The following is an 11579-nucleotide window of genomic DNA, read 5'->3' on the forward strand; positions in this document are numbered from 1 at the left end:
TCGTGAATGTTCCAGGATCTTAACTTTTCAAGTTTCCAGTTGTTTTAATACTTGTAACATTCCAGTAATAATGTTAACGTCTGTCTGTTGGTGGGACAAGGCAAATCTGCTCACCTGTTCGTGATCCAGAGTTATTTTCACACAAGCAAACTTTTTCATGAACACCTCAAATTTGCAGCTGGGATAGAGTATGAGCAAATGAAGATTGATTCACGCAAGACTGAGGGTAAAATGCCCGGGAATGTGAGCGCAGAACCAGTGTTGGTGTTCGAACCTTCAAATTCCCCAATTGTATTATTAGTCCAGCCATAGCTTTAGATACAACATTTAGGGGCCAGTTCATTCAGATAGGTTCCATGCAGCAACACACACTGAAGCTTTTGTGTTAGCAACTTCTTCACCATTACCATGGGCAACACATCTGTAAAGATGATCTCTGAGAACACTGATAAGCTGATCATGTGAAATGTAATGTAATGTAATGAAACTGCTGTTGTATTGAGAGGGAAGGAAGGGGGCAGATGTCAAAAACATCAAATTCTAAACTATTATTCTGCTTGTTTTTGTTTGTGTGCTTCCACATTTTGGAGGACGTATTCAGATCCTTCACTCAAGTTAAAACCCTGCATTGTATTTGTTACTTCAGTAAAAATATGCAATAAACTTGTTAAGAGGACAAACTATGTAATAGCGACACTATTTCTACATTGGCATTTGTGTAGGGCCAATTTAATCTGTCCAACAAGTAGATAGATAATAAGTAAGGCTGGAATGTTGGATTAATGATATTCTAAAGTGTTAAAGGTATGTTTTATTTCCTCTTTCAAATGTTTATTATTATTAGTATTTATATATTCAGGATTATTGGATATAGTTTGGATTCTAGTCCCACTTCCGCAAGCACAAGGTGGCGGTAACGTACCTAAACGCGCTGGCTGCCAAATAAAGAAGAAGAAGAAAAACTGAATGACGTAGATAAGTGGGCGGAGGCCTGCTTGGGATTTGACGAGCTGAAGAAATAACGCGAATATAAGGAAGTTTTGTCCAGAAATTAGGTAAAAAGAAGAAGAAGAAAAAGACAACATTAAATGTAGTATATACGTTAACGTTTGACGTCAACTGTTCGTGAAATGTCTCGTACGTATGCAGCCAGCTGTGGCTAACTATACTGGGCGTTAGCTAGCTCTTGAGAGGCTCACTTAGTTGCACAGTTGAGGAAGCTGCCTTCGTTGTGATTATTAGCTGAGACAGTTAATTAGCTGTAACGCCGTGCTGTTGTAACGTGTTCTACGTATACAGGATTTAGCACAGAACTGAACCTGACGCTTAAAATACAGCTCGTGTATCTTTGCTTCTCCGACAGGTTGTGAACGCCTCTGTGTTTGGGAACGTTGCTCCAGATGCAGCATGATTAAATAGAGTATCCTTTGTTGAGGTACTGGGGCACTATCACTATACCTGAGGACAGTTGACAGACATGCCGTGGTGCCTGAACACTAAGCGGAAATATAATTTTTAACCAGCCCACAGTGAAAGCTGATCTTTTATTCTTTTAGTATATCGTGTATTCTTGTAAACACGCCCTATCCTCATCTAGACCATGGTAGACAATCGCTATGCCACAGCTCTGGTCATCGGCTCGGTGCTCAGCCTGCTGGCGACAGTCTACCTCTCTGTGGCTGTGGGAACGCAGCACTGGTACCAGTACAGCTGCCCGCCAGCCAAGCGCGAGGGCACCAACGCCTCCGTGCTCCGCGAGGAGTTCTTCAATGGAGAGTTTGACGAGAAGACCTACCGCGACACCATGTTCCGCCTCAACGGCACACTGGGACTGTGGTGGCGGTGCATACGGGTGCCCAGCGAGTCGCACTGGTTCAAACAGCCAGGTATGTGCTCCTGGTCAAAATATGACATCTCGACAGCTTTTCTAACGACTCTTTAAAAAAAATGAACATCCCACACTATTTGCTAGATCGTTATGCCTATGCCTGAAGTAAATCATAGTTAACATCACAACCGCGACACCAAATATGTCCGGTTGCATTTTCAGGAACGTGATGATTAAAAATGATTTAGAAGACACCACGAATTTTCTCATTTCAGGGAAATGTGGAAGCAAAACAAAAATATGTCTAGAGTTTTATTGAAACGCCAGATAATGCAGATGCATCATATGTTAATTTAAAAGGGTACAAAATAAAGGTTTTTGTCTAGTTTTAAAGTTTCCTCAGGGTGACACTTTCAAACTTATCAAAAGTTGAATCTATATATCCTTACCTGTAAGTCCAATATTCGATTTGCAATGCAACCACTGACAATGCAATGGATAACTACCTCAGTATCAAATACATGATAAATGTATATTGTATCGTGGTGTGTATCCTCCTGCTGCCCAACCTCACACCCTATGTGTCGGTACACGATGACAGATCCGTTGAATTTGCCCTCTCTGATTCTGTCTTCAGATCCAAAGATGGAGACACAGTGTGTGAGTTTCACTCTTCCTCAGCAGTTCAGTCCAAAGTACAAACAATCTGGATCTGGAAACCATGACAGTGAAGAAGATCTGCTGAGAACATGTGAGTTTACTCTGTTCCGCTTGTGTCTGTAGAGTACACAAGGTTGTGTTTAAGTTTTCTGTTTACCCTGCATTCATTTTAGCTGAGTTTCACCAGACAAAAAGGTCACCAGCCACGACCACAGCTGGTGAATTTTGTGTGAGTGACATTTATTGGTGTTGGTGTTCACAATGAACTTTTTTAGATATGGAATATAAAAAGTATGTAATATTGATGTATCAGCAGTCACAATTGCATGTCACTAACACATACAATATTAAAGCAATACGCCAGACTATTCAGAAAATACAAACTCTATTGTGAAGTTATGTTTAGCTGGACAATTATTTTTTCAGCCTTCGGTGAGGGAATTTTAGGCACCAACATACTGTAAAATCCTGCATTCAGATTATTGGCCCATGTTGTTTTGCATCAGGGGACTTTTTCTGTTATGTTCCTTATAGGTTCTTGATTTTGCTCTCCAACAAATGCCTGATTCAGCTCTGCTGTCACAAGGACAGATACAGGAGAACACGGCCAACTGCAATAAGACTTTATAACAAATCACCTCTGGCCAGATCCTCCTTCAGTTGTCTCTCTTTCCTTCAAATTATTGCTCAAATTGTGACCAACTTGCTCTGTTTTCTTTATTGTATAAATATGCACCTGACATCTTTTTTACATGTCTTTGTGCGTAGATTTTAAGAGGTGTTTTTTTTTTTTTAGTTAATGTTTAATGTCTTTTTTTCAGACTTGTGGCGGTGCCAGGTTCTCTTGCCCTTGGTGTCTCTGGGTTTGGTGTTTCTCGGCGGCCTCGTTGGCGTCTGTGCCTGTCTGTGCCGCAGCTTCACCCCCACCTTGGGGGTGGGAGTGCTCCATGTACTCGCAGGTGAGCAAAATCCATGTATATTATCCCATTTCTGCCATGGGCCACAGACAAAAAAAATGGCATGGTATCTTTGATGTTCTGAAGGGACATTTGTATTTAAGTGTAATGCTCACTGCCATATTGGCAATTATCTAAACAAGAAAACACAAATCAAGGGGAAAGGGGTGGTGGCAAGTATTGTAACAAGAAACTTAAAAAAAAAAAAAAAAGTCATTCAAATAAATCTCCTGAAATTAAAATGCATGCTTGATTTGGTAATCATCTGACGTAATACTAAATTCAACTCTATGCAGACTGTATTTGGTATAGTGTTAAACATATAGACTGCTTTTCATAGCGCTATGTCAATGACACCAGTAACACATACACTTAAAATAGTTAAGGTACGGCTATGTTGCTATCTGGAGAGCAAATGTGTAAATAAATTTCCAATGGAGTATACTGACTCCCTGACCATGATGATGGTGTGTGAAAAAAAAATAAAAAATTGCTGGTATTTGTACGCATGTCATGAGCCGCCAGCGCCTTTTTGTGCCCAACACATGTCCAGCTGGTGATTCTCAAACTTAAAACTAACATCAGCCTGGCGGCGCTGCTTACGGTCTTCTTCTTGTAAGGTGAATTCTTCCTCATACATCCTCACCCGACCAGTTGAACGGTTTGTTTTTACTTTCCCAGATGTCTAAACCTTAGAAGGTTTTAATTACTCTGAAGCAAACATATACTGTTATCTGATCTATCGACTTTACCTGGTGACCTTAATGGGTCCTGACTCCTGTGTTGTTAACAATTCAGTTAATAGATGATAGTCTAAACAACTGCCTCGCTCGTTAAATTCCCAAACATTTATATATGCAATTTCCCTTTAAAGATGAACGTTAGATTTAATAAAAGTTAATAATTTCTTCTGATGTTAGCAAGGTTGGTCTTGATTTATTAATGTATGCCTCTGCAACAATATGCCACAATTTTTATATTGATTTCAACAGTAATCTGTGACGGTTGCTGTTAAATTGCAGAATGCACACCTTATAATTTCACTCTATTTCTCTCATCCTGCTGCCTTCACACCTCCACGAACGCAGTGCTTCACATTTGCTGGTTTGTGGTGTTCCTCTCGTAAGTCTCTGCTCTACTCGTCAGGTCTGTGTACTCTGGGTACCGTCTGCTGTTTCCTGGCCGGGGTGGATTTGCTGCAGCAGTATTCCCCCCTCCCAGAAGGGGTGGAGGGCTCGTTGGGCTGGTCCCTCTACCTCGCTCTCATCTCCGTCCCTCTGCAGATGATGGCAGCTGCTTTGTTCCTGTGGGCGGCCCGGAGTCACCGCAAAAACTACACCCGCATGACTGCTTACAGGGTAGCCTAAAGAGAGGCTACTACTACTACAACAACTTACCTTAAAGCCGCCTACTGGTCTCAGGACAAAAAAAAAGGTTTCTGGTTATAACTTTTCACCTCTTCTGCAGCAATCTTTAGGTAGAAAAAAAAACAATTACATGATATCACAGATCTAGACAGAAATGCATTAAACAAGTTTGCAGCTAATCATCATAAGTGCTCATAATTAGGGGTTTAATACCTTTGAGTTGTGTTATTTCACCTTTTTGTTTTCTCGCATTTGGAACCTGACTCTTACCCAGCGCATGCTCTTAGGTGTATTTTAACACCCAGATGTTGTGGATCATTAGTTCTCTCTGGTGTTGGTGTGCTCTATTTAAATGCCTTCTTTTCAGTTGCCATTGCTTCTAAAGCTGCTCACCACATTGCCCTTTAATCATTCATAGATTATAAACTTGCAAGCAGATTTCCTGCCTGCTGTTATCAGGGTAGGTTTCTTTGTTAATGCATGAAAAATATTACCCAAGCCTTTATTTTTGTGTTCTTTTTTTTTTTTTGGTGTGGTTTTATTTTTGCATAATCTTAAATATCAAGCCTTGGCTGTGCATGCCTTTTTTAAGCTGACATTTCTGTCATCTGTGGTTATTGTCGATTTCAGTCTGTGTTATGTGTTGACTAAATGTCACTCACTAAAGGTGTAACCACTCATCTCCCATTGTCACCGTCTTTATATGTCTAATATTTATTAATACACTTATTTTCTTTGAAAAAACTGACTTGATTTGATCTGGCTGACCTGTGACTTCTTTGTAACATTTAAATACTAATGTTTCAGCCCCAAATTATACTACTGCCACTTTCCAATTGTTAAGCTACTTAAAATGTTTTTCTATGCGTGGTTGCGGTCAGCTCTCTCTTCCACTTTGAGCTCCGTTTAATCAATGACTTAACAGACTGGTTTGATAATGTAAAACTTTCTAAATGTGTGTTCCTGATACTCCAGAGTCAAAGAGACTGGTAACTTGAATGACAATTGAATTACCAAAATCTTCATTTGCTGGTGAAAATCCTCATTAAACTTAACATTTGTGTGGAAAGTAAAGGAATTTGTTACTTCATTGTGTGTCCAAAATAGAGGATTCATTGGCACTAGAATACAAATGATTTGTTATTTGTCTTATGTGTATACAACATGGCTTTTGTAAATGTTTTCTATGTATTCTGAAGCACACTTTTATGTATTGATAAATTTGACATTTGCTGACTTGTTTTTCTGTGATCCTGTGTAGTAGAATTGGTAAAACATCATCAATCCTAACAGAAATGAAAGCTACAGAGATGCTTTGCCATTGCTATTTCTAGCCATACTAGCAAAACATGGCTCTTGAAATCGCAATGCCATACTTTACTTTATAACTAAACACCTGCAAAACTAATGACATTCCCATCAGCCTCAGCTGTACTGTGTGTAAAGTGTTAATTTGCAGATCATGCAACATTTAGTTGTGAACATTGTAAATATCAAAGCAGCTAAACATGAGCATGTTGTTCAAAAATCAAGAACAAAATACAACATCTGAAAACTCAAAGGAATCCATATTTTCCATTTATTCAAACATGGTGTTTTGCATCATTGCCACAGTGCAAGAAAGTTAAATTTCCTAGTCTAATTATTATATAGCAGGTGGAGGATCATAGCTCCAGCACCTGTGCAATATTGTTCAGTACAAAATTAACTGCTGTACATGTTGTTTGTGTCCAGCACCTGTAGGATGTATTCATCATTCGTTTTGTGCATTTGCTCATCTGAGATCAAAACATTTGAGATAAAAAATCATTAGAATCATGACTATACATTTAGTGAACACTTAAATTTATTCTGAGATTATAATTTATATAACATATCATGTCATGTACTCTCAGTCCTTTTTCACGCTTATAGACGGCAAGGTCAAAGTGATCTTTTTGCTTAAATGGAAAGCAATCTTCTTCTCATAGTAGGCACATTCATTTACAAAGAGAGGGTAGAGGTCCTCTCCTTCATGCTTCACCGTCTCCCCAGAAAATGACTGGAACACAGGGTCGCCCGCATGGAGAAGCTTGAAGTCATTATCCTGGAGAAAGACGAAATGCTCATAAAGATGATCCATTATGCATCAGACTGCTTTTGAGTGCACTTATCACATTTTTTAAGTTGATATGGAGCACAATTTTGTCGCAAACAGTTACATATTTACACATCAAGCTGAAATGAAGATAAATTAGCATTAATATAGAGCCGTATTATTGTTCACCTGGTGGATCTAAGTGCAATAGTCATTCTCTTTTAGCTCCGTTTTTTTTGTCTCTTCCAAAGTTAAACAATGAGCTAAAACTCTGAAAATGTCCATAAAGCCGAAGGGAGCTTCAGATTCTGTTGGGAATTATCTGTACATTCATCTCAATTGAATCTCGAGTGTTCCTTTCACATTGTCATTTGATACTTCATAAAAATGATTATAGTGGCTATAAGGAAAGGCCTGTGTGTGCATGCATCTTTCCCAGATTTCCTTGGTCTTTACCTGCAGCTTGGGGTGAATGGCAGCAGTAATGTCATTGGTTGTAGGATCCCTTGGGTAGTCCACACTCCTCACCGTTGTGTACGCTTCCACTTCACCTCCTTCAAAAGCACTTCCTGTTGGCAAAGGGCAGTAATAAGTAGCAATGCTGGTGTACTCAAGGAGGATCACAGAAGTACTGAGGTCATTTAAAAGCTTCAGTTATATTTTGCCACACAGATAGTTGTTGTTTTGCCAGGTTTAGAGATATCTGCCTCATTTGTGCTGCACAGAGACCGAAATTTCCAAACATGTGCCAGTAAAATCAAAACTATCAAGATGGCTAAACACCATTAGGGATAAGTAATGAAATAAGCAACACAGTATTTGGAGAAACATTTTCTAAATAAGGGTTTCAATTTCCAAATAAGAGTAAATATTTAAATCACCAGCAAATGATTTGATCAAATATACAAACACATCAACCGGGGATCAATAAGCTGTCTTTGAGTATGAAAATATTCAAGACAGACGTTCCTGATCTGACCTGCGGAGGGAGACTGTTTCATGTTTTGTCGATCTGACTCTTTAAATACCTGAAGTTGTTTCTTACCAGAATTAAATTTCTGAAGCCATTCTATTACGAGATCCACTGCCTCTTTCACCGTGTTAAAGATATCAGCTCTGAGCACGCCGTTGGGTTGAGGGCCGACTTCTAACGCTGAAGAGAACAAGAGAAGCAACTCCAGCACCTTTCACTTTAATCAGTTCAATTATTCAAATATTCAGATGCAGACAGACTAATACACACTTACCCATGCCATGTTTGCCCACTGACTCGAAGGAATAAGCCTCAGAAGAGGGTATATCCAAATGGATGGCTCTCACAGGCACAGAGGTCATCTTGCTCTGAAAACCAGACAGGTGGACTATTTACAGCACTGCATGTTGCTCTTCAACAATTCACAATATTGTTTAAAGTCTTCAATATTAAGTATTGCTATAATGGAATTTCAATCATTATTATTTCATACTTGTATGATATTTGTAATTAGAATAGTTAGAGACCGTATTATTGTCCTATCTGAGCCTTTACATTTTTTGCTAACTTTTGGACTCTTTTTTGCTAACTGGGATATTCATTATGTGTCATGTAGATTGCATGCAGTATTTGCAGTGAAATACAATTGTATTTAGATAAACATTAATAGACCTGCAGTTCAGGTACTTTGTGCTCTACTTTTATTGTATGACATCTTTAAAATCGTTACAGTGAAAGTCTGCATGTCATAAACTAAAATGTCATCCCTTTAAAGTATGTGTCTGGATGAAGCTCTTACCTGTATGTATTTGTAAATATGCAGGGCGATCCAGTCGGAGGAGTATATGATGAGACATATGCCCATGTTGGCGGTAGTGTTATGGATGTCGCAGAGCAGATCCACAGCCTCTCGGCTTCCTTTGGGCCCAAGCTGAGCGTTCAGCTCACGGGCTCGCCTCAACTCGTAGGGAGTAGAGTCTGTTATGGGAGCGCTGGAAGCCAGGGGATATAATGAGTTTCCTCTTACATGCATACGGTTTTCTCGCACTTTCAAGTTTCATTTTATGGTTTTCCAATTTACAGATTTTCTTTTAAACTATCCACGTTAAAGTCTTTTTCAACTTACCTCAGCAAGTCATCTGTGAAACAACGATTTAGATCTGTGTCGATGTATCTCCTGCAGGCATCCACTGCCCGTGGATTTGATAGGACGGTAGCTATAGAAACTGATCCCTTCTGGTCTACCTTCTGTTCCTGCATCGCTCTCACTAGGTACACACCTGACATCTCATTTCCATGGGTGCCACCACAAATAGCAAGACGGGACAGTGGCGAGAAAGAGACGTGCTCCATCTGTTGATAGGACACAATTGAGGATGTTAGATACGTGTTGTACTGTCTTACTTTATTCTAAACCTGACTGACCTCTCAGCAAGCCAACAAGTTTTAAAGGGAAGCTACACATTCATGGAGTCAGGTTATATATGAACTAGACAGACAGGAGTAATGTGTTACCTATGGTCTGGCGAAATTAACCTTTGGCCATATAACTGGGGTGAAAAGTGCAAAGGTATTGCTGGATGACAGTCAGTATGTCATTTAATGTAGTAAGTGACTGACCTACTCAAAGTCACGATAAAAAAGATCCTAGTGGATCTGTTAACCTCGAGATAAATAAGTTATGCAGATAGTTTGTGAGTGAGAAAGCAAAGACCCCCCAACAATCCTTTGCTGCATATTGACAAAACCAATACTCAACTCTCCTCTTACATTTACTACATTACATTCACATAACTATTCACTGTTTTTATTATTTTCCAATATGGTGCTTACATTTAATTTCACATTAACTGCAATTGCAATTGGCTGAGTTTAAAGTGGATAATATAGTTTTTAATAATTTCACATATTAAACCTCCTATTTTACATTATTTCTCAATCATTGCATTAGGGGGAAATATGATGGAAAAAACAGTGGAAGTGTTCTCTCTTGCCAACAAGATGTAAACCTTTAAATGTTTTCAATAGTCGCGACCCTTCTGATAGTATCCTGAGAGTTGATTGCTTTTCTTAATGAGTGTGTTTGTCATTTGAGGGAGGGAACATTACAGCAGAAACAGTTCCAACTGGAGCAGGCATGTCAATTGCATTTTCGCTTAATCATTTATAAAGTGGTGTTTACTTGTGAAGAATATATCGCTGAACAAAACGTGAAAGTATCATTAACTTGTGTTTTGTGAGTTTGTTGTAATTATTTCAAATATCCAAAATCCAATGGAAGAATCCCATTGGCTTTTTGTTCAGGGAACCAATGTGATGTTGACTTCCCGGTCGGCCTACAACAATACGTGATCCCTGTTGCACTCTGTAGCGATGGCCCCTGCATGTATGCGGTCCAGCAAAAACCACAGGGGGTCGCACATCTGCTGTTCGAGGCCCCAACTCATGCAGTCAGCTCACTGTCCTAGGTTGGGACTTGTTTAAAACTCCCTTTATTCAACTTCATTTTGCCTCACCGATTTCATACATAGTTAACATTTGAACATATCCTTTTCAATAATAAACTATAAACATGATTATTTGACTGATAACCCTGTAGGTAATTTGGCTCTACATTTTACAACATCAGCAGAACAACATTATAAATGCCTGCATATTGACATTGAACAAAGTAGCCACACTTCATTTTAACACTCCCATTTAACATTTAAAGGCTGTATTTGGACATGTAATACAGACATACGCATAGCTTACTTAAATGTAGTTGTCAGCAGATACGTTTTTCCTTCTTTAATGTAGGTTCCAATAACTGTGACTTATTCTGTTAGAACCCACAAATGGAGGCAGATAATGATTGACAACATGGTAAAACCGTGTTGCAATAATATAAAACATGTCTTCATAGGAGAGGTCATACTTGTTGATAAAGACGGTACTTCACTGAACACTTTAAGCTTTCTTATGTCTGCTTACAACTACATAACAACATGCTATTAATCATTTATGTTCATACATATAGTGAACAAAAATGTAACGTGTGCGTGACAGTGTGCACAAAGTTTACTGAAAAACAATTGTGATCAACTTAGTGCTGGCGATGTGCAGGAATTACTTTCTGTTGCCCGATATCATTTTTATATACAAAATTCTCCTGCGTGTGTGTATGAGACAACACTCAATACCATAAACAATCAGCAGCAAAACAGAAATTCAAAAAGAGAAACGCCTCAGTATATACTCATTAAAACCTCCTGCAAAATGGGCACAGTTGGGGAGAAGAAACATATTTGTAGGCACAGTAATGAAAATACACAAGCAGAGATGATCAAAGTACAGTCTGTTTCACAAGCAGCTGACTATCTGCAGCCTGTTAGCGTCTTGCACGGGAGCAAAGTGCTGTTCTACATTGTTCAAGTTACATGATCAGCACAAAGAACGCATGAATCATTTTCACCAACAAAAAGGGCATTAGTATATGCAAGAAACAACGTCCACGCTTGCACATCTTACCGTTCTTTCAAACCCGAGGGCTTTGTGGCACTCAATGGACTTCAGTGACCTTTGCACTTGGAGAGAAGTTGCATCAGGAAAGTAATGCAGTATTTCACAACCTGCCAGCCAAGTAATATAGGCACTCTGTAAGCTACTTTCCAGTCCGAGCCATTAACCGTTCTCCTGCCAGACTCAAATGGACACAAAGTAGAGCACACATACTTAT

The 11579-nt window shown here is 39.1% G+C and overlaps 2 protein-coding genes across 3 annotated transcripts; one reads left to right on the forward strand and one right to left on the reverse strand.

Moving 5' to 3' along the window:
- Positions 1-983: 983 nt before the first annotated feature.
- On the forward strand, positions 984-6345 carry cldnd1b (claudin domain containing 1b). 2 transcript variants are annotated; one of them, XM_079220356.1, is made up of 5 exons: positions 984-1055; positions 1364-1886; positions 2466-2579; positions 3310-3447; positions 4591-6345. In XM_079220356.1, the coding sequence occupies exons 2-5, from the start codon at positions 1601-1603 to the stop codon at positions 4809-4811; spliced, it is 759 nt and encodes a 252-aa protein (XP_079076482.1). In that variant the 5' UTR covers positions 984-1055; positions 1364-1600; the 3' UTR covers positions 4812-6345. The 2 variants fall into 2 exon arrangements, with proteins under 2 accessions (XP_079076482.1, XP_079076483.1); XM_079220357.1 differs by lacking the exon at positions 984-1055 and having other exon boundaries at positions 1362-1435; positions 1598-1886.
- Positions 6346-6371: 26 nt separating this feature from the next.
- On the reverse strand, positions 6372-11579 carry LOC306738499 (N-acyl-aromatic-L-amino acid amidohydrolase (carboxylate-forming) B-like). Its single transcript, XM_079220358.1, has 7 exons — positions 11372-11579; positions 8988-9214; positions 8661-8853; positions 8136-8229; positions 7934-8041; positions 7345-7457; positions 6372-6897 (listed from the first exon to the last, which is right to left on the reverse strand). Exons 2-7 carry the CDS (start codon positions 9212-9214, stop codon positions 6703-6705), a joined length of 930 nt encoding a protein of 309 aa, XP_079076484.1. The 5' UTR covers positions 11372-11579; the 3' UTR covers positions 6372-6702.

Source organism: Taurulus bubalis (genome assembly GCF_910589615.1).
Source record: "Taurulus bubalis genome assembly, chromosome: 6".
Taxonomy (NCBI): domain Eukaryota; kingdom Metazoa; phylum Chordata; class Actinopteri; order Perciformes; family Cottidae; genus Taurulus; species Taurulus bubalis.